Source organism: Elephas maximus, chromosome 19 (assembly GCF_024166365.1).
Source record: "Elephas maximus indicus isolate mEleMax1 chromosome 19, mEleMax1 primary haplotype, whole genome shotgun sequence".
Lineage (NCBI taxonomy): Eukaryota > Metazoa > Chordata > Mammalia > Proboscidea > Elephantidae > Elephas > Elephas maximus.
The window spans coordinates 36041153-36063135 of NC_064837.1; the positions used below are offsets into that span (position 1 = coordinate 36041153).

General features: G+C 40.9%; 1 protein-coding gene and 1 long non-coding RNA gene across 3 annotated transcripts; one reads left to right on the forward strand and one right to left on the reverse strand.

Annotated features, from left to right (window-relative positions):
* Positions 1-4440: 4440 nt before the first annotated feature.
* SRSF1 (serine and arginine rich splicing factor 1) lies at positions 4441-8179 on the forward strand. 2 transcript variants are annotated; one of them, XR_007513995.1, is made up of 5 exons: positions 4441-4771; positions 5155-5339; positions 5665-5837; positions 6040-6725; positions 7648-8179. XR_007513995.1 is itself a non-coding variant. In XM_049859490.1 (4 exons), exons 1-4 carry the CDS (start codon positions 4578-4580, stop codon positions 6232-6234), a joined length of 747 nt encoding a protein of 248 aa, XP_049715447.1. In that variant the 5' UTR covers positions 4441-4577; the 3' UTR covers positions 6235-8179. The 2 variants fall into 2 exon arrangements, 1 of the variants encoding a protein (XP_049715447.1); XM_049859490.1 differs by having other exon boundaries at positions 6040-8179.
* Positions 8180-14256: 6077 nt separating this feature from the next.
* LOC126062224 (uncharacterized) lies at positions 14257-21971 on the reverse strand. The gene is made up of 4 exons (XR_007513996.1): positions 21888-21971; positions 20382-20509; positions 18408-18615; positions 14257-16170 (listed from the first exon to the last, which is right to left on the reverse strand). It is a non-coding gene; the product is annotated as an uncharacterized LOC126062224 (long non-coding RNA).
* Between the last annotated feature and the right edge of the window lie 12 nt (positions 21972-21983).

Genomic DNA, 21983 nt, shown 5'->3' on the forward strand with positions numbered 1-21983 from the left:
AAATAAAATTGCCAATCTTTACCCAGCACTGTCCAGGGAACAGAGATACAAAATTCAGGGGAAATGGATTTCCTCGTCTTTGAAGAGGTATACTTACTCTGTTGTGGGTGGAGCCCTGGTGGTACAGTGGTTAAAGCGCTCAACTGCTAATGAAAGCATTGTCGGTTTGAACGTATCAGCCAACCCTCAGGAGAAACACGTGGCGGTCTGCTTCTGTAAAGACTTAGAGCCTTGGAAACCCTATGGGGCAGTTCTACTCTGTCCCGTAGGGTTGCTATGAGTTGGAATGGACTCGATGGTAAAGGGTTTTTTTAAATCTGTAGTGGGGCAGGGATCATTTATTAGGTCTCATCATCCATGAATGATTTAGGATGACTCATCTCACTTTGTTCTGGTTCCTCATTTACTAAAGCAACTGTCCGATTTGCCTTCCAGACATGCCAAACCAGTTGTACATTGTTGGCACGTACAATATCAGCATCCGGGTCATGAAAAATAAATATGCCTTACCCCCCAACAAATGAATAAATACCAAAAAACCAAACACGTTGCCATCGAGTTGATTCCAACTCATAGCAACCCTACAGGGCAAAGTAGAACTTTCCCACAGGGTTTGGGTTTCCAAGGCTATAATCTTTACAAAAGCAGACTGCCACAACTTTCTCCCTCGGAGCAGCTAGTGGGATCAAACTGCCAACTTTTCAGTTAGCAGCCTAGTGCTTAACCACTGGGCCACCAGAGTTCCTAAATGAATAAATAGTTTGGTTTATTTGCATTATTGTATGTTGACGCTTGTAGACTGAAATATCTTAATCAACTCCAGGACATGATAACATTAAGATCACCTCCTTAATTGCAGCAATCATCAAGTTAATGTTATCCTAAGAGACCTCTTCCTACCATGCCCTAAGCCCATCACCTACAATTTGGTTAAATTAAAATATAAAAAAGAGGCTAATAGATAAACAACAATACTCTATTCACATCTATTAAGCTTTATCTTGTATTCCTCTGAACCAAACAAAATCAGAAATAATTTCATTAAATTGGACAAACGAGAATAAACCAAAACAAATGCACGGTTTTCTAATTTTTTCGGCATGAAAATGTCTTGAAATTAAAAGCACCCGTACCTATTTACTCTGTATGCTGAGCAAATAATCTGAGAAGCTGAACTATATGAAGAAGAATGGGACATCAGGATCGGAGGAGGACTCATTAACAACCTGCGTTGTGCAGACGATACAACCTTGCTTGCTGAAAGTGAAGAGGACTTGAAGCACTTACTGATGAAGATCAAAGACCACAGCTTTCAGTATGGATTACACCTCAACATAAAACAAAAATCACAACTGGATCAATAAACCACATCATGATAAACGGAGAAAAGACTGAAGTTGTCAAGGCTTTCATTTTACTTGCATCCACAATCAACACCCATGGAAGCAGTAGTCATGAAATCAAAAGATGCGTTGCAGTGGGTAAATCTGCTGCAAAGGACCTCTTTAAAGTGCTGAAATCAAAATTGTCACCTTGAAAATTAAGGTGCGCCTGACCCAAGCCATGGTATTTTCAATCACATCATATGCATGTGAAAGCTGGACAATGAATGAGGAAGACTGACAATTGACACCTTTGAATTATGCTGTTGGCAAAGAATATTGAATATACCATGGACTGCCAAAAGAAGGAACAAATCTGTCTTGGAAGAAGTACAACCAGAACGTTCCTTAGAAGCAAGGATGGTGAGACCGCGTCTTACATACTTTGGACATGTTGTCAGGAAGGATTAATCCCCGGAGGACATCACGCTTGGTCAAGTAGAGAGTCAGCGAAAAAGAGGAGGGCCCTCAACAAGATGGATTGACAGTGGCTGCAACAATGGGCTCAAGCATAACAAGGGTTGTAAGGATGGCGCAGGACCGGGCAGTGTTTCATTCTGTGATACAAACGGTCGCTATGAGTCAGATCCAACTCGATGGGATGGTACCTAACAACAACAACATGAGGGTTCATTCCCTGGAGGATATCATGCTTGGTAAAGTACAGGGTCAATGAAAAAGAGGAAGACCCTCAATGAGATGGACTGACACGGTGGCTACAACAATGGGCTCAAACATAACAACAACTGTGAGGATGGCACAGGACCATGCAGTGTTTTGTTCTGTTGTACACAGGGTTGCTATGAGTTGGAAATGACTCAACAGCACCTAACAACAACATGTTTAAATCACTTCAATTACCACTGATTTAGCACGAATCAAGACAGGCCTGAGTAATTGTACACCAATAGATAAAAATTGGAACAGAAAGAAAAGTGTGCTTAGCAAATAACTGTTAAAAGAACTAATGAGTACATGATAATGCCAAAGAATTTTTTAAAACCCTCTTCTGCTATTAACTGAATGGAAGAGTGCTAGAAACTGAATACATCTGTTGAAATGCTATCTTTTTTAATCAGCCTCTTCTATTAAAAAAAAAAATCAGATTCTTTTTTATTAAAACCTCAGTTTCAAAAAATATTGTTGAAGGACAGCCTGAAGGATAGACAATCTATCCTTTCCTCTAAAATTTTCAGAGGTTCCTTCCCTTTTTTATATCTACAGACCCCTTTAAGAATGTGATTAAAATTTCAAATCCTCTTACTTTTTTTTTTTTTTCCCCCTGAAAAAAGTACATGCACAGCACAAAGAGTCCAAGGACTACTACAGGTCCTCCATGCATCTGCTGAGGATCTACAGACCCAAAGTAAGCATTCCTGCTCACAATATTTCAAACTAAATTTATATTTTCAGATCACTAAGAGCTACGGCTGCTAACCAAAAGGACAGCAGTTCAAGTTCACCAGGCGCTCCCTGGAAACTCTATGAGGTAGTTCTATTCTGTCCTATAGGGTCGCTATGAGTCAGAATGGACTGGATGGCAACAGGTTTGGTTTTTGGTTTAGATAGACATTTGAACTAAGAAAACATGCCCTTCTCCTGTACAATTAATCTATTTTTATATCAAGGCACTTTGGGTTTTGAAAATACTTGTCTACCCTTCTTTACTGCGGCCTCTAGGAAGACCAGAGTGAAATCTGCAGTCTATCTGCAGGCTCTTACTGCAGACATTTTGTGTACTAACCTTATCCGGGACTTCAACTTAATCCCCTAACCCCTTATTTTCCCATTCCCCTGATTTCTTCATCCAGTTTTAATGTTTTATGGTATCCCTGTAAGCTGCCTTGCATCCTTGGGGAGAAGGGCTGTTGTAAATAAATACATAATATGAAGAAAATCATCCTTAAACTTAAGAGTGCAGATCTCTTTTAGCATATTTATCACTGCAGGGCTTTTTATATTTGAACTTATTTCCAACATTTTAAATAAGCCCAACATCTCACATAAAAATTCAGATTTCAGGCGTCTCTAGAAAAATGTAAAAAATTATCTCCCTGAACCAACACTCGAGGAGGATCACAGTCCCAACAACTGTGGTCTCCAATGGGAATGAGTTTAAAATCTTGCATATAATTAATAGGGGAAACTTTTGAAAACAAGATTAACTTCAGGATTTTACAAATACTACTTCTTTCTAGTTCTTTGAAAGGAGGAAAAATGACAAGCACAATCCATTTTTGAAGTATTCATGAGCCTCGCCTCTCCTCTCCGCTAGGCCTAGCAATAGGCCATCAATGAGAGGCGGTGCGGTCGGTGGTTGACACCCTTCCTGGTTGGCAAGTGCCGCCCCTGACTGATCAGGGTACGACCTACACATACCGCCGGTAACAGTTGGCGTGCTGAATCGAGCTATTCAAAGTTAAGTTCTGAGCCGAAGATGGAACGGTACTTAATGCAGAATACTTACTAAGGAACCTGAAATGCACTCCCCTAAATCAGACAGGTGTCTAAACAGCCCATGGCTTATTTGCAAGCAGCGGGGTGGGAAGGCAAGGCTACGCCCTGGCGCTCTATTAACTCCCCAGCGTCGCAATTCCTGGACTAGGCGCACTCTTGCCCGTTTCCGGAGCAACTGGCCGATCCCTCCCCCTTTGACTCCGCCCCCGGGAGTCTTTCCCGCCAAAGGCCGTTAACTTCGCGGAGCATTATGGGACAAGGCTCTAGGCTAGGTTTCACCAAATTCTAGCAAGGCGCCGAAATGCTCCAAAAGAGGCTCATTCCTGGAGACCCTGACTATCCTCGACGACCTGACAGGCATCAATAGCCCCTTTAACGAGTGCTCTGTATTTAATTTTTATCACACAACTTATCACCCCGTTGGCAAACTGCTCCGCAGCTGGGGAGCGCGGGGAACTTTTTTCTCTTCGTGCGGAAGGTCACGTCGCGGGTGCGTATGCGTCCTTTCAAATGCGTCCGTTACGCACTTGCGCGTGCGTATTGAGATCGAATAGCTGCTTCCATCCGCTTCTCTTCCTCCCTCCCCCCCATATCCGTGCGCCGAGCAGATAAAGGCGCCATTTTGGAGGGGCCGCGGGAGACGTGGTGTCGCTGCGGGCTCGCTCTGTCGTGCGCTAAGCTTGGTGGGAAGGCCTGTTCTCGAGTCCGCGCTTTTCGTCGCCGCTTTTCGTCGCCGCCATGTCGGGAGGTGGTGTGATTCGTGGCCCAGCAGGGAACAACGATTGCCGCATCTACGTGGGTAACTTACCTCCAGACATCCGAACCAAGGACATTGAGGACGTGTTCTACAAATACGGCGCTATCCGCGACATCGACCTCAAGAATCGTCGCGGGGGACCGCCCTTCGCCTTCGTTGAGTTCGAGGACCCGCGGTGAGGCGGCATGGGGCTTGCAGTCTTTACGAAATAGGTTGGAATAGTTAGGGGAGGCTCTTTTGAGAGGAGAAAGGCGCTATTGCCCATGCAGGAGTTGAGTAAGGGGTCGAGTCGGCGTAGTTTCTCCGGTGGCTGGGCCCCGTGGATATCTGCGGAGCCGACTCGCAGGCTTGGAGCGGGAAACTGAGGCGCCGGGGGCTGTTGTAGTTGTCGGGAGCCTGGCGTGCTTCTGGGTGGGGGAGGGGCCGTTCCTATTATGTAGCGCATGTGGGCTCTTTGGCCTTCGGTGCGCATGTGCGGGGGGCCGCTACGTCCCGACTGAGTTAGGCTTCCCCTTCCTATTCCTTCTCTCATGCCTTTTGCCTCCTGTGATCACGCAGAGACGCGGAAGATGCGGTGTACGGTCGCGATGGCTATGATTACGACGGTTACCGTCTGCGGGTGGAGTTTCCTCGAAGCGGCCGTGGCACTGGCCGCGGCGGCGGCGGGGGTGGAGGCGGTGGAGCTCCCCGAGGCCGCTATGGCCCACCGTCCAGGCGGTCTGAGAACAGAGTGGTTGTCTCTGGTAAGCTTACTGCTTTTGTGGGTTCATGAAAAAAGGGGCAAGAGCTGCTTTAAAGTTTTCCATGCATGACTGGTTTGACAACTGAAAATTTCATATCAGATCCTTTATTAGTTTTTTGGGTGAGTTTAGTAAGCGTGTATAACTACTAGAAATTCAGCAAAATAGATTGCAGCACTAGAGTAGGAAGATGCGTATTCTTTGCAAATCAGTTCGGATTCTGGATTCTAGAGTCTTTCAAGTACGTTCACTAAGTATTTGTTCTGGTGTACGCTATAAATTTAACGTGAAATTTGGGATAGTATTGAAAAAATAAATCACTTTTCAGGACTGCCTCCAAGTGGAAGCTGGCAAGATTTGAAGGATCACATGCGTGAAGCAGGTGATGTATGTTATGCTGATGTTTACCGAGATGGCACTGGTGTCGTGGAGTTTGTACGGAAAGAAGATATGACCTATGCTGTTCGAAAACTGGATAACACTAAGTTTAGATCCCATGAGGTAGGTTATACACTTAATTCTTTTCTTTGGCCAGAATTGGATACAGTGGTCTTAAACAGTGGAATTTGAAGGTAAGGATTCAGGCAAGGGTGTCCAAGTAAAGTACCAGATTTCTGGTATTAGTTACATTGTATTCATTCAGCATGCCTGAAGACAGGTGAAAACTTAGATGTTTCAATCGAAAGTTCTGTCTATCCAATAGGGAGAAACTGCCTACATCCGGGTTAAAGTTGATGGGCCCAGAAGTCCAAGTTACGGAAGATCTCGATCTCGAAGCCGTAGTCGTAGCAGGAGCCGTAGCAGAAGCAACAGCAGGAGTCGCAGTTATTCCCCAAGGAGAAGCAGAGGATCACCACGCTATTCTCCCCGTCATAGCAGATCTCGCTCTCGTACATAAGATGATTGGTGACACTTTTTGTAGAACCTATGTTGTATACAGTTTTCCTTTACTCAGTACAATCTTTTCATTTTTTAATTCAAAATGTTTTGTTCAGAATGGGCTGAAAAGTGTTGAATTGCATTCTTGTGTAATATCCCCTTGCTCCTAACATCTACATTCCCCTCATGTCTTTGGTAAATTGTATTTTAAGTGATGTCATAGACAGGATTGTTTAAATTTAGTTAACTTTCCATGCTCTTCAGACTGTGATATTGTGTAAATGTCTATTCTGCTCTGGTTTGTGTGAACTGGGATGTTGGGGGTGTTTGTGGTTACCTTACCTGGGGAAGTTCTTATGTTTATCTTGCCTTTTCATGTGTCTTTCTGTAGACATATCTGAAGAGATGGATTAAGAATGCTTTGGATTAAGGATTGTGGAGCACATTTCAATCATTTTAGGATTGTCAAAAGGAGGATTGAGGAGGATCAGATCAATAATGGAGGCAATGGTATGACTCCAAGTGCTATTGTCACAGATGAAATTGGCAGTATTGACCTTATACTAAAAGACAAGGATTAAAAATGATTATATACATCAACCTTAAAACAGTTGCAAACATTTTATGCAGTTACCTTTAGCTACAATTGCTTTGCTCTTTATATTTGGCAATTGTGGCAAAATTACATTGCCCATTTTGTAACAAATTTATTTTGCTCCTTTCCCCCTTTTTTTGTTTTAATAGGGACTAATGTGGGAAGAACTGGCTAATTTGTCATAGTGCTTAGTTACAACTGTTAATGTGTGACCTGCTGTTGGTGTACATGTGGGTACAGGGTGTCTTTAATTCCAACCAGATAGAGTATAATATCAATACTGCTAAATTTGCATGTCCTCTGTGTGACTGATATAGCGTTGCTATTTCATTTTTTTTTTTTTTTTAAGACAAAATGAAAGCAAAATATAGAATTCCAGCATATTGGTGTAGATAATCTAGATGGGAATACTTTGTCTCACCTTTCCCTTTAAACTAATATTCATAATTGATTCGTGTTAAAACACTTTAATTTACAAATTGCAGACGAGAGCATTATTTAGTTTAGACTTAGGTGGGTTTAGCAATACCAGTAAACTTTTCAACTACATAACTCTTTTTGCAACCACAAAACCTGTAATACGCTGTACAGTAACAAGTGTTGGCATTATCAGTTGAACTGTAAATATAAATAGCTTCTTCCAATTAGTCTCTATAATGATTAAGTTTCTAAAGTTTATCTGAACACCATTCAGAAACTTGTTTTGGGGAATTTGATAGTTATTGATGTACATCTGTTAAACTGATGACAGACATAACTCATCATTCCCCAGAAACCTTTTTTGATTACAGTATCTAACATTTTGCCTCCTCTTTTTTGGTTTTGCTGGTTATAAAGGTTTGGATTGGAGAGGGCTCACTGGATCCCAATCCTTGGAGCTGGATCATTGGATTCAAATCATAATGTGGATAGGATAGGGAGGATGAATTACAAGGATTCATGGAGCGGGATCAGATTACCAGGAACATAGGAGTGGATTCCTGCCCCAACCAAACCGCATTCGTGTGGATTTTTTTGTTTTTTGTTTTTGTTTTTATTCAACTTAATTGGCTATTCCAAAGAATTTTTTTTTTCCTATTTTTGACGATTGGAGCCCTTAAGATGCACGATGGAATTGTGTTTTGCAATTTTTGGTAAAAGGAGCAAAGCGAGGACCTGGAGATAATACGCTGGAGCAATCTCCTTGGAAGGATTCAGCACGAGTAGATGGTAAACATTTAAAGGGGAAAAGGGGGGGTTTGTTTAAAATAGTAAATCAGTAAGTCACTTCTAAATTTAAAGAAAACAAAATTGGAGTTGAAGAATAAGTAGGTTTCCAATTGGCTATTGCCGTTTTTCTTTGAAAAAATAAACATTTTTTTAAAAACTATGCATGGTTGTCCTTTTTCCTCTTCATGTAAGTTGATTTTAACTGGGTGACTAGTGTTATCAGTTAATACCTTAAATTAATAAGTAAGGTAAGGTCTGACCCCATTTATGTGTCAGTAAATTAAAAGTTCTTGAAAGGCAATCTCTAATAAATGGTATCAGCCACCTTTTACTGTTAATTGTTAAAGTCTTAAGGGAAAAATAAGAAGAGGTGGGAGTAAGTTATTTAATGTGGTAAATGAGAGGGTGGTCTTTAGAAGATAAACTTCCATTACTGTGATAGAAATGATTAAAGGCTTAGAGATACTACTTATTTTGGGTGATCATCTAGACAGTATAGGCATTTGTGCAAAATTGGGTGGTGACTAGTAAGTCAGTGTTCGCTTGGGGATAGCATTTGAGATTCTCAGTGAAACTTATGTCAAAAATTGGTAAGTATTAAATGTTAATTCAGCATAGATCTATTTGAACAATTAACACAAATCACATTTACCTTGTGAAATGTGAGTGATATACTAGAGTGAATCATTAATAAAAAGCTGGGGCCATTCTTCAGAGTTTTGTCTTGTAAATCCTTCTGAAGCATAAGGTAATTCTGCACCCAAAACATACCAAAGCAGTGGTTATATCTTGGGGTTTGTTTTTGTGCCTATACTGGACAGCCCCTTGATGCTAAATTTTTAAATTGTTTAGGGTATGGGATGAGAGTTTTACTTAAAATTTCTAATGTCTTTTTTTCTGATACTTGGATTGGTAGTCACAACTATCAAACCACTTTTCTGCAACCCAAGAGGAATCACTGGCTTTCAGCATTTCCCTTGGGCGCTTAATTATAGTTGCATGCTGAATTTAAGATTGTTCAGGCGACAGTTTGAAACCTAGGTAAACCAAAATTAATCTTGAAAATGGGCCCCAAGAAAAATTTGCATGAAGTCACTCAACCAATATATTTAAATGAACCTTGTGGAATGTCAGGTGGAAGAGAAGGTTCCACACACTGATAAATAGGTCTTTTTCTAGTACTGATTTAAGAAGATAGGCCAAGAAATGAAGATTTACTATTTAAAGCTAAATTTCTGAAGAATTGAGAATTTTACATGATATGCTTAAGTTTTTTTCAAGTGGCTGAAAGAAAAATGAGAAAGTTAATATGACCTAGACATGTTATTTGTGTTCATTGAATGTTCTAGAAACAACTAAAATGGAAATGACCTTCATTCAAGGTTGAGTGTGTGTAAGCTAAATTGAAAGACGCACTCATACAAAGAGTTTTGGTAGTTCAAGCCCCAAGGTAAAATAGGAAGGAAGTAGTCCTTGCCTGGTTCACAGGCTGTTTGAAGATTAGAGAGAACTTAGTGCGTCTGAGGAAACGTAGAGGAACGTAGGTTCTGCCCAGAAGGTGACGAGGCTGCTGCTCTTCTAGTCGGTTAGGAAAGGAGCCATAGACTGTCCATGTTGGGAGCTATTAGAGGAGAGTCGTGCGCTTTGGGGACTACAAAGGCTGGCTACAAAAGTTTTCCCACTTTTCCGCATATTGATGTTCCTGTAGAATATTTTAGGGAGCCTGTGATTAGTTTGTTATTTTCTAACCAAGGAGAAATTTAAATCTTTTTAAGAAGCAATTATTTTTCATAACATCAGATTGAATAACCCATCTTGCTGTTCAGCCCACATCCTGGAAACAAAAGGTAAGACTCATTTTTGATTCCTAATGGCTTGGGATCTGAAATTTTTTTTTTAAAGCTAAGTTTACTATTTTAAAAATACTGTTTGGAATATGAACAGATTCCCCTCATTGGAAATGTTTTTTCCCTAAATTTTATATTTTTAAGTGCTCATACATCCATGTAGTATAGTGCTTGACTTCAATATGATTAATTCTAGAGCCTCAATTTTGAGAGTTGGAAAACATGTTTTGGTCTTTAGGCCTGATTTTCAGATTTCTGTAATCAAGGTGAATTTCCTTTGTGCCTTTTTGCTTTGTGTATGAAATTCGTAATGAAGTAAGTTGGGTCTGTAAATTTATTAAATAGTATTAAGAGACATTTTTGAATGAGTACTGTTGTAGTGCAACTGCCCTGCGGTTTAACTTATTTCGATTACAGTACAGAGTATGAAGACAGGAAACAGATTCACAATCTCTTATCCACAATTCTGAAATCCATCAAATGAAAGTGAAGATTTGTTGTTGAACTAATTTAGTGTAAAACCTGACCAGAATTGGTGTATCCATTTCGCACCTACCCATGACTAGCCTGTTCTGCGGAAATACGCATTACACTGTTGCTGCAGATGTGGCTGTTGCTGTTACATAATAAAGGTTGTAGAAAGTGCAAACAACTCCGCCTTTCAAATACACCTGCCCTCAGGAGTTCGGATAAGGGATTGTAGAATTGTGCTAGAATACCCAGGGCTAATGCTTCTGTATGTAATCTTGGATGTATGTGTAAAAACAGTGTTAACTGTAGATCTTTTATTGAGATTCAAGTTCTCCATCTTTTTAAGCTGGAGTAGTCACATGACAAAAAGGTATGACCCACATTTTTTATTTTGTTGGTCTAATGGTCTCATAGCAGTTGCATTTCATTGAAGGAAATATTCATTCATCCTAAAATACAGTGGAAACACTATATTCTCTTTTGGACAGCAGTTGTTGCAGTACTTTCCTTGAAGGAATATTGACCAATATGATCTTAGAGGAAAAGCTGGAATTGGCATAAACTAAAGAGAGATTATAAGGAAACCTCTCTACATGCTATAAATATAGGCCCAAGAATTTACAGTATATTTAAGATAGAATTTGTTCCTGTGATTGAGAACTTTGGATGCTTTTTGCTAGCTTTGAAAGCTGTGGCTGGCAACTTTGAAGGTGGTTGTGAATTTGTAGGGATTGAAAGAACTTTTTACTACAAAAATCACCCAGTGCTTTTCTGATGTGCAGAAAATGAACCAGTTAGTCTTGGCATATAGAAGTTAATTTAGGCAGAAATAACCTCATGATTTTTTACAGCATTTTAATAGGTGTTAGGCAAGGTTACCAAGGAGATTTGAAGAAGGCAACCTTATCTAGCCAAACAGATGAAACAGAACACTTGAAGAGTTCAGCAAATCCTGGGTTTTTTGTCCTTTGATCTCTTAAAAAGGAGGTACACCAAAGCATCAGGTTAAAAAAAAGTCCCTGTCACTGTTAAAATTTAGAAGTCTGTAACAGTAGGACAAAGTAGAGATTGTTCCTGCTCTTATCAATGAGAATAGAAATTGAGAGCTTATTAAAAAAAACAAACCCACTGCCATCGAGTGGATTCAGACTCACAGTGACCATGAAATTTTTAAAAACAGTGAGATTGCCAAATGTAATGAAATTTGTTTACAATAGTCCACTACTTTTTTTTATAGTGGAATAACAAGTGCTAGGGAAATCGCTTAACCACTAGAGGGAGCTATATGATACAAAAGGAACTAGAAAGTTATCCCTGTTAATCCATAGGGGGAGGTGGAGATCAGCTACCTTAATCCTTTATACCAGCTCCAGAGTTAGATGATTTTGATGGTTCCCTTCCCGTAACTTTGCTTCTAACTTCCCATTTGTTGGGCAAACCCTTCCCTTTTAAGCTTCTGGTCCATTTAGGTTTCAAATAGAGCTTATGGGTACTCAACTTCTGTAAATCAGGAAAATATGTCTGGCTTCTGGGACTTTGGAGAAAATGCTGAAGATGTGAATCTGATTTTTTTTTTTTTTTTTTGCCTGTCTTGTACATCTCAAGGCACGAATAGTAAAGCCAGGAGTGAAAATTGGGTACAGGAATAGGTGTGCCACAAAAGAAAAAAAAAAAGGCCTAAAATTGGTCATGGAGTAGAAGACATAAATACACTTTTCAGGCATTTATAGTTTTTATGGTGTGAAATAATTTTAGGAGTGATCGGTATTTTTTGACAATATTGAGACGCATTTTAATGATATATTTGTTTGTCTTAAAACACTGTGCATTAGTCAAAATTAGCTGTTTGTGCTCTGTATTTTCTAAGTCTTGCTTAAGTAGGCACAGAGTATCCTTTGTGATCAAAAAGTCAATACACAGTTCTCTTGGTGTGTTACTGCCATTTTATTTTTAAAAGGGTAACTGAAAACTATTGGGAATTAACACTTTAGCATTTGTCATTCCCATCATCTTTCTCCCATCTTCACATGAAAATGTAAAGGATACAGACTTGCCTCCTGTTTAAAGTATAAATTGCCACTAAGAATAATGTATAACAAGGCTTATTGGATTTAGTTATCAAAGAAGATGGGTATGGGAATAACTGTTTTTAAACACGAATGTTACTTGTCCATTTTGAAGGGTAAGACACTAAAAGTGGACAAATAAGGGTATTTTTCCAAGGGAGAAAAGCAATCTATTAAGTTTACACAATAGAAATTTCCCTGCCTGCTAAGACTGTAACAAGTGAGGCTGCGGAAGGTAGTTGCTGACCAGCATCCTTGCTGCAAGTTGTATTGAGAGCATTGAAGAATAGATTAAGCTTGTTCCTAATCCTAAAAATGTTAGCTCTTTGTGTCTAAATTTCGAGGAGACACTCTGAAGCCACAGACTGTATAAATGAAAATACAGAATTCCCTTTGTAAAAAATTACTGAGATTGGTAAAATACCAGAAGGCATAGCAGAATTGTTCTTTGAGCGTTGGGTATTAGGGCAGTCCTTGGGTGTAAGTTTTGGATAAGCTTTCAGGTTGCAGCAATTATCAGGATCTAATACATTGGAATGAACTACAACGTTAAACAAAGGGAACCTACAGCCTTAAATTAGGACTAGGAAGCCCTGGGCTGAATTTCTTCTACCCTTAGAGAGGCATGCCTAGAAATTTCAGCTAAAATGTTGAACCAAGGGTGACATCTACATCTTAAGACTAGAAGTGTAAAATAGTAGTACAAGCACACTACAACAAAGAAAACTAAAAATTGTCCCTTGTCTTAAAACTAGGCATAAAGTTCTTAAAAATGCTTCTTGGGTTTGTCTTCATCTCCATTTGCCATATTGGTATCCTTGTCTGTGCACCCAAATTCATCCCTAAAGTCTTTTAACTGGCTTCACTGATTCCAATCTTATTCATCTTGGCCATCCTGTAAATTGTTGAAATCTAACTCCTAAAACATTAACATGTCACTCCAGTAGTACAAATCAATGATGGGTTATACTCTATCTTTGTAATTTATCACTATTCCCAATCGCATCTTCCTTTGCTCTGGTTGATCTGGTAAATACTTCTCTGACTGTTCTCATTTTTATTTAATCTCCCCACAATGTATCTTAATGAATGCTTTGTATGTATTTTTTGTACCTAATGTATTTTTTGTAATATTTGTATTCCCGTGAGCCAAATGCAGTGCTAACAGTTTAATAAATGTTGATTGGCAAAAGAAGTTAGTACTCCTTAAATTCAAAGTCCTAAATCTGTTTCACAAACTGTTGCCTAACTGTAGGTAGATTATTACAGAATGTATTTTAATCCTCAAATTGCATCAAATAATTCCTCCTTAGATATGAAGCCAGGAGATATAAATTAAATGTTAGCCTAGGCTAAGTATAATTGGAAAAGTAAATATTGTCCAAAAAGAAAGTTACGTTTTGTGATAAACTGTGCACAGTTTCTTCAGTCCAGATCATGAAGAATCCATGCCATTGTTTCCTAAAGATGAGAGCAGTTCCCTTTTGCTGCTTTTCCTGGGTCTTTTTCTGTTACTTTACGTTAAAATTGATTATTTCAGAGGAAGCTTTGAATCACATGTGAATTTCGTGGTCCTGCCACAGTGAGGATCCCTGCAGATTTCTCACTGGGGTTGAATCATTTTGGTGTTCAGGATTCATGAATAAAGATTTGTTTAGAGTGAAAAAACTGGACAGCATATTATTTCTTTGAGTTGGGAAAGAGTCTTAAACATGACTCTAATACCCTGACCCTGGTCTCTAGGCTGATAAAGGATCAACTGAGATTAAGTAATTCTGTCAAAGTCTAGTAACCCTGCATGCATGTATTTAACACTACCCTTCCCCACCCCCCCAAAAAAAATCCTACAGTCATTCTCAAAAATAATTCCACTCCTTCATGATCAGCTAAAGACTAATTCAAGCATTGTTGGACTAATGGCATTCTGTTTAGCTTTTATTCAGCATGTTTATATAGTATGTCGCATCTAACATACATTGCCTTTGAGCTTTTCTCTAGTCATTTCATGAATATGTTTTATTTCCCCCAGCTGCATACGACCCCAGTATGGTAGTACACACACCTGATACAAACGTTTGAATAAACATGCTAATGGAATCGTAGACAGTGTGCTGCATAGTTGAGATTGGAGATGGCAGTGTGCTTCTCCAATCAGATTGGGCTTATTCCCACAGTAGTGATTTCAAGGGCTTGTGTCCTTTTTTCTACCTTTTTTTAACCATGGAAATTTGAGGGGAAAATGTTTGCAAGGCCATTGACTATTGCCTGGTCATTAAAGTGATAGCTCTTTGTTTACAAAATACTTTGACTCATTTTGATCCTCCAGAGGTATTTGCCTCGTTTTGCAGTTTAAGGAAATAGGTTTAGGAGATAATGTAGCAGGGCCAAAACTTGAATTCAGATCACATTGCTTTTTGAAGTCTTTTCTACAAAATTCTTAGGGGGAGGAGGATAAGTTTGACTCAAGTGGACGGCGCTTGTAATATCTACCTGATGCCACCAGGGTGTCCCATGGTGCTGTCTTTGGTCCATGTTCTTATCCTGGGAGCTGGGGGCTGATCCAAAGTAGGAGTTAATCTAGTCACAGTGGCTATGGCCCAGAGCCCAGCAGCAAGAAAGTGGAATGCTTAGCTTCCTGGCTTTCCGGTGTGCACTGCACAGCCAGCTCTCAGAGAAGCCCTTGCCCTCTTTTGATCCCTACTTTATAAGTCTTGATTTCCCCACTAGAGGACATCCTTATAAATATCCCCCGTGACTAGTCCAGTTACCAGTACTTAATAGGTGCTCAATTAGTATTTGTTGACTGGAATAGCAAACTCTCCATAATAGTTCTGGGATAATTCTACACATGAGCCATTTTTCTAAGGAAAGAGCCTCTGTTAGACAGGTCTTGTTTCATCTTCAACCTGATTAGAAGCCTTTGTGAACACAAGTTAGTCACTGAGGTATCCTTGCTGGCCTTTCAGAATCTTTACTGTGTCACTCTAGGTTGGAATTCTCAGCACAACCTGAATTGGGGGCTGTATCTGAGCTGTTTCTCTTTTATCATCCATGTCATAGCTCTAAGACTGTTTACCAGGGTTCTTAAATCCTTAATTTAGTAGGAGAGACTACTAAATTAAGAATGTAAACATTAATGATTTGGGATGTTGAGCTTGTGCCCCTTTCTTTCCCTCCCTCTTTTCCCAGGTGAATTTCCATCCTCCCACGAAGCCATGGTTTTAAGATCACTGGAACAAATCCCAAATCTACCTTCTAATAGTCCTCTGATGAGAGAGCTCACCACAGATTATAGTACCAACTTTGATCCTTCTTCCGTATTTTTTTTTTTTTTAAACTTGGTCAGAGTTGACTGTCTCAGCTAAATACACTTATGTGTAGAGCACATTGGAGTTTCTAGGCTTCAGCCAGTTTCACTAGATGGACTATATGAAGGAGACAGTGGGACTTGAAAACTATTGTAGGAGTAAGTTACCAGTTCTGATTGTAAACAAAATCCTTTATTCCTAAGAAGCCATCACTAAGGGATTGTGTGTGTGTGTGCCATATTATAAATCTAGTTTTAATAAATTGGTCTGAAAATATTCTTCCATATGTGAAGAACGAGCATATTGTGTCTTTCCATCTAAATTGCAAACTACTAAAAGGCAGAAACTGTATTCCAACCCCGACAAAGCTTAGCTCAGGGCTTTGCTGGTACCTGGTGCTCAGGAAGCATTTTCAGTAGCTTGGATTGACGATTTGCCATCTGCTCTGAGCATTCGGTGCTGAAAGAAAGGGGAGAGAAAGTGAAAGGGGGGGGCAGGGGAAGCAGGTGAAATTAGAGGAAACAGCTGGGAACTAAAAGGGTGGGACTTGAGTAAAATCAGTAAAACAAAAAGCCAAGGGAGGAGAGGGCAGGGTCAAGCCCTGAGGGTGGAAGGCTAATTAAACTTGGGTCAGCTAGTGCAGTAGAGCCTTAGTGTTTTGTTAGAGACTAAAGTTACTTAAAAATCTCAGTTCTCTGAAACTGACCTGTCTTCCCTGCATAGCTTAAATTGTTTATCACATCAAAATATATCCTGCCTTCTAGGAATTCTGGGCCTCTTCAGGCCTACAGATAGCTTGCAGCCTCTGCTCAGGCAACCAGGAGTGAAGTGCTTCAAGTTATATTTGTGGATAGTAGGTAAGCTTGATGTATCACAACTCAAATAAATTCGGCGTATAGCTGCCTTCCCCATGTAGAGCTTTAACAACCAGCTCACCAGGCAGCCCTCAGTACCTGCTTTTATGCCTGGACCAAGTGATTAAATAGCTTTATGTAGCTTCTAGTAAAGATTTCTCAGGATCAAGAAGCTTCCTTCAAGGAGTGGATTCCCTTTCCCATGTGGAGCCTTAGCCAGATCTCTTGCTGTCTAGGCCATGTGTTGCCAATTGTTTTGGAGGAGTGCAGCAGTTTCCCAAAGCTTAGTGTGGCTGGCTAGTCTTGTGATGTCACAGCAGTGTCTTAGATCATCACTGCAAACTTTACTTATGCAGGAAACATACTGCATAGGTTTCTCAACACCTGTGTCATTGCTCCCTTCACTGCCAAGAATGGGGGGCAGGGGAGGTTGGCCCTCAGTTGAAGATTAAAAAGACCCAATGAGGCTTTTTTTTTTTTTCTAGCCTAGGCCAATGGAAGGGAGAAGAGTACTGACAGAGCCATAAAATCTGCATGTATTAATATGCTAACTCTTTGGAGACTTCTGAGAGATAGGATCATTCTTACTGAACTCAAACTATCCCCAAATCTGGTGTGAAGAAGAAACTTGGAGATGTTTCTGTTGGAGACTGGGTAAAGGAGTGTTCACTTGCTATGTCTATGTTTTTGCTTGCCTCTCTAGGAGAACATTTGGGTAAGCATTAACAAATGGTACTATCTTCTGTTTTGCACATAAATAGCATTTTGAGTTTTTCTGGTAATGAACATGGGTGGCACAATGCTACTTAGTATTATTATATCCCTTTCTTAACTACAGGTAGTCCCAGACTTACAATGTATTGGAGTTAGGATGAACCACACTTGTTGGCCTTTTTTTTTTTTTTGGTAGATCTTATCGCTAGTAATACAATGAAGAGGTATTCCTCAGAACTGACTTATGTCAGAGTCGTGGGAACATATTCAGGGACTACCTGTAGTGGAATGTATTCGGGGTGAGGCCATAGACGCTGAAAAGAGCTTTACCTCTGTACCAAGGTAACTTTAGGTAAAGATTTAATTTATTTTCTAGATTATTAGCATGATGCTGTGACTCAGTTAAGCTTTGCAGTTTAGTTCAGGCCCACCAATTTTGTGTGACTTGCAAAATATAAACTTTTTTCAAACTCAGCCAATATCCTAGACCTAGGGCATTGGAGGGCAGTGAGGAACAGGTGTCCAAAGGAGAAATGTTGGTGCCTGAGAATAGGTTTTCTGGCTGTAGAGAATTTCTTACTTGGTGTGTTTTTGACCTGTCATAGTTTTTTCTTTCTTGTTGCCTATGCTGTTTTGCTTACTCTTGGATGTTCTCTGTCAGCCATTCAGGAGTTGGAAAATGGAAGCTAGTATTCCTACACAAATACTTAATGGATGAAATGGACAGATTTAGTATTGGTTTTTGAGAGCTTCTTTCAAGAAGAGTTAAGGTGATGAGTATGTTTATCTGGCTTTGGACTCATTTTTGGAGTCTTGGGTGTGTGACCCTTCTTAGAAACAATAGAGTGTTTAGGAACCCTCAACCACCAGCTGAACGTAATGTCTACTAGTGATCTGAGTGCATTCGTTCCCTATCCCTTTGGTTTCTGTGAAATATTCAGGAAAAATCTTCATTGTTTCCCCTTCCTACCTTACCAGCTGAAACAAATGACTAGTGATGACAATTTAGGTGGTAGTATGGAAACACAAACCTAACTTCTGACCACATGGGCCACAGGCAAGTGGCTTAAGACCTTAGTGTGGTTATTGAGCTTGGTGGGGTGGGGAGATTACTTCTCTTTTCCTCACCAGAGGCTTTTTGTCGTTTTGTTCACTTTGGTCTAGTAAAGAGTTCTTCCTTTTCTGCTCCAGTTTCATCGAAGGGACACGTTTCTCTTTGGCCAATGCTTTTTGGTATTTGTAGATATTGCAATCTTAGTTCTTAGTGGTAGATCAGTTTTTTGCCTGAAGAACTGGTCTGTTACTTGCCAGTTGAAGAATCTTCTAGCTGGGTATTCTGTATTGAAAATTTGGATTTGTTTTTGGTTTGTTGAGCAGTCTTACCTGGGGACAGCGTAATAGACTACAGCAAAGAGGTTTCTATTCCTAGGATTCTAAGTCTGTAATCCATCCAAATCCTTAATGTACTCAGGACTTTAAAATCCTCTCTAGGATAGGAAGGAAATATTCTCTTGCTCTCAATGTTTGCTATAAATTGTCTTTAGAAAAGCAGAAGATCTGAATAGGCATCTTCCTTTGTCATGTGTCTTTAGCCCTTCTGACATTTACCCTAGGGCTCTTTGAAGGAGAGAGAGATGGGGGAGGGCAAAACTTGTCACTTTGAGAGAAAGTGAGAGGAATAATGAACTGGCTCAGAACTGGTATGCAGAGTTCCCAGCCCTGAAGTTAATTTAGAAACACTCAAAGCACCAATAAAAACATCTGCTTACAACCTGTTACATTCCAGGAAATGTTCTAAGCACTTTATATACATTTTCTCATTTAATCCATGAGTCACCCCTGTGAAATAGGTATTTTGTCTTCATTTCCCAGATGAGGAAACTGAGGCCCTGAGAGGGTAAGTGACAGGTCTTAATACAACCTGGGAGGGGGGATGGGGGGGAACCTGAACAAGATGCAGAAGCAGGTGATCTGGGTTTTACTTAGGTGGATATAGAGACCACCATAGTTTTTACTTAGACAGACACTCAACATTTCAGATATCATATTCAAAGGTAACATTTGGTTCACTCACTGAGAGTTGTTCACAATAATCAAGATGAATTTACTGTCTTTAGACTTCCATAGTCTTTTGACTGGACCCCCCAGTATGGTCTGTGGAAGTTGGCTTGAGGGGATTGTTTTTGCTTCTGGTTTGGGATTTTGTCCTAAAGATAGAAATGTCCTTTCTAGGGATAGTCTAATCTGACTGATTTCATTGTATGCCTCATAAAAGGTTGGAGCTGATTATTTTGAGTACTGAGTCCAAACTTTGGGATGTTTTTCCTTTGGAAAATATCCTAGTGTTTAAAATGTCATTTGAATTTTAAGAGTTTATTTATTTGTTTATTTTTTTAAGGGAGAGTTTGGAGAGCAATCAGGAATTCTGACTTTGTCTTCTGAGAAAGATAAAATTAGTCATTTACGTTAAGAAAAAGGGTATTTCTGAATTTGAGCTTTTCAATAATAAGAATTGGCCTGTTTTCACTTGACCTCTACTTCCTATTAGTGGGGGAAACCCCTCCCCAGAGGCGCTGTGAGAAAGATTGCTTGTGAAGGGTTTCGAGATCCCAGGATTATTAGAAACTCAGGAGAGTCTAGCAATATTGTTATTAGAATTGTGGCCTAATGAAGTACTGATTTTCATAATCTTGAAGCTTCATTTTCAGCACAATTTGAAAGGCAGTAAAGGATGAGAGAATACACAGGGGAAAAGGAAGACTCTGAGGAGATGAACTACAGAGCCCTTGGGGTGACTGTGTTAAGGCAGGAAAGAAGCAGAGACTTGCATCCATTGAATGAGAATAACATTCAGTGCCCACGGTAGAGCAAGAACATAAAGGTTTTGGTTTACCTAGTAAATAAATGCCTTAGATTTACATCTTCATGCCCTCCTTATAATACAGGAATATATAAACTTTGAACCATTTTCTTTCCATAAGAAACTTTGGGATAGGCATTTATAGGAGACCTAGGGGCCACTCTAGCAATTTACCTGAGAAATATATCAGAAACTTCATTTTCTGTCCCCTCCTGTTTTAGGCTGGAGGTTCCCTGTGTTACCTGCTTTTGCTACTGATCCAAATTGCAGAACTTCTCATTCATCCTCAAGGCCTCCAGGCAGTATCCAGTGGGGAATCATCCCTAAAAGGAACCAGACCAGCATTTTCCAGCCTCTTCATTCCTGGTGACTGAGGGAAGAAAAGGGTGGGAGGGGGATGGAAAGGAAACATGAACTGTCAAATTAATATACTTCTTCAGTGTCTATTACCAGTATACTTCTGCAACCATTTTTTGGTGTATGTATGGGGAAATTGGAGGTTGTGACTAATTAGAATGTGTTGGTAAAAGGATGAATGGATGGGGATGAAGTAAGAGATGGTTATGAAAAGATGTTGAAGTCTTGAAATAACGTGGCCATCTGAGGAATTTTTTCTTAAACTGCAGTTTATAAAAATTTCACAGCCCCCTCATTTACTGCCACAGGAGACTTCTTAGACGGGAGACACTTGTTTAATAGCTTGTTTCTGATATTCCCAGTAGCCACTTCTATGTGAGGAAAGGATAGAAAGCATTCAGGACCTCATCATACAGGCTCATCTACAAAGTTCCAGTAGCAGTGACGCCTACACGGAAGACTTGGAACTGCAAACTGAGGTTGGGGCCACCTCAGTGACATTCCCTGATACAAGTTCGATTTTTGTTTTGAGGGATGAAGAAGGAAGCAGATTGTACTATACTAAAGGACTAAAATAATTTCCTTGCTTATATTTTCTCATTTGTTTTTAATGTGTGTGTGTTTTGTCTTGGGGGAGGCAGGAGAGGAGGGTGTGAATTCGGGCAGAATTTCACATCATATACGGAATGAGGAAAGGATAGGGAAGCTCAGCCCTTCACCCAAGAATAACCCAGTAATGATATCTCTACGCGTGGGAAATGCTTCCCTCGACACTAGGATGATCCGAGGCTGCACCCCAGTGGGGTTCCGTGCTTGGGTTGGAAGGCCACTCAGTGGGAGATACGTATCACAGCGAGTATGTGGAGGGTTGAGCCAGCCGTGGATGAAATACCAGAAGGGGAGAGACACAGAAGTCGAAGGGAGTTCCCCCAATTTGCAGATTGGGGCTATCCAGTGCAGAGGGGGCTGGAGATCCAAGTGACCGCCGTGGCCTGTGCCTTCCGCTGAGGGTCAAATGGGCATGCAACGCTGCCGGGCACTGTGTCTGAGTCACGGAAACGGCCTGGCTGTGCCCAGCGGGCCAGCGCCAGATCCTGGCGTCCTCCATCTTCTCCTGAGCTCCCCCTGCTCCAGCTGCCTGAGCCACGGACCGCAGCACCACACACCCCCGCGGGGGGGGACGCCACGGCCCATCCCCGCCCCCGGCCCCACCCCAGCCCCCCCGCGGGGGCGCTGACCCCACCGCCGCCGGGCACTGGCTGAGCTCCGAGGAGGCGAGCCGGCAGCGGGGACGCCCAGTAGGGGTCCGGGCAACTGGGGGCGGCGGCGGCCGGGCCGGGGCTCCCCCCCCGCCCGCGCTCGCCGCCGCGGTGGTGCGTCCCGGAGGTTACCGGAAGTGGCCGCGCTCGGCGCTGCCATGTTGAGGAGCCGCCGCTGCCGCTGCCGCCGCCGCCGCCGCCGCCGCTTTGTTGTCGCCTCCTCCGGCT

Excerpts from the sequence above, each read along its gene's own strand:
- SRSF1 (XM_049859490.1), top strand. The coding sequence starts at position 4,578 with ATGTCGGGAGGTGGTGTGATTCGTGGCCCAGCAGGGAACAACGATTGC. Across the intron at positions 4,772-5,154 it reads GTTGAGTTCGAGGACCCGCG|AGACGCGGAAGATGCGGTGT; the intron begins GTGAGGCGGCAT and ends GTGATCACGCAG. Across the intron at positions 5,340-5,664 it reads GAACAGAGTGGTTGTCTCTG|GACTGCCTCCAAGTGGAAGC; the intron begins GTAAGCTTACTG and ends ATCACTTTTCAG.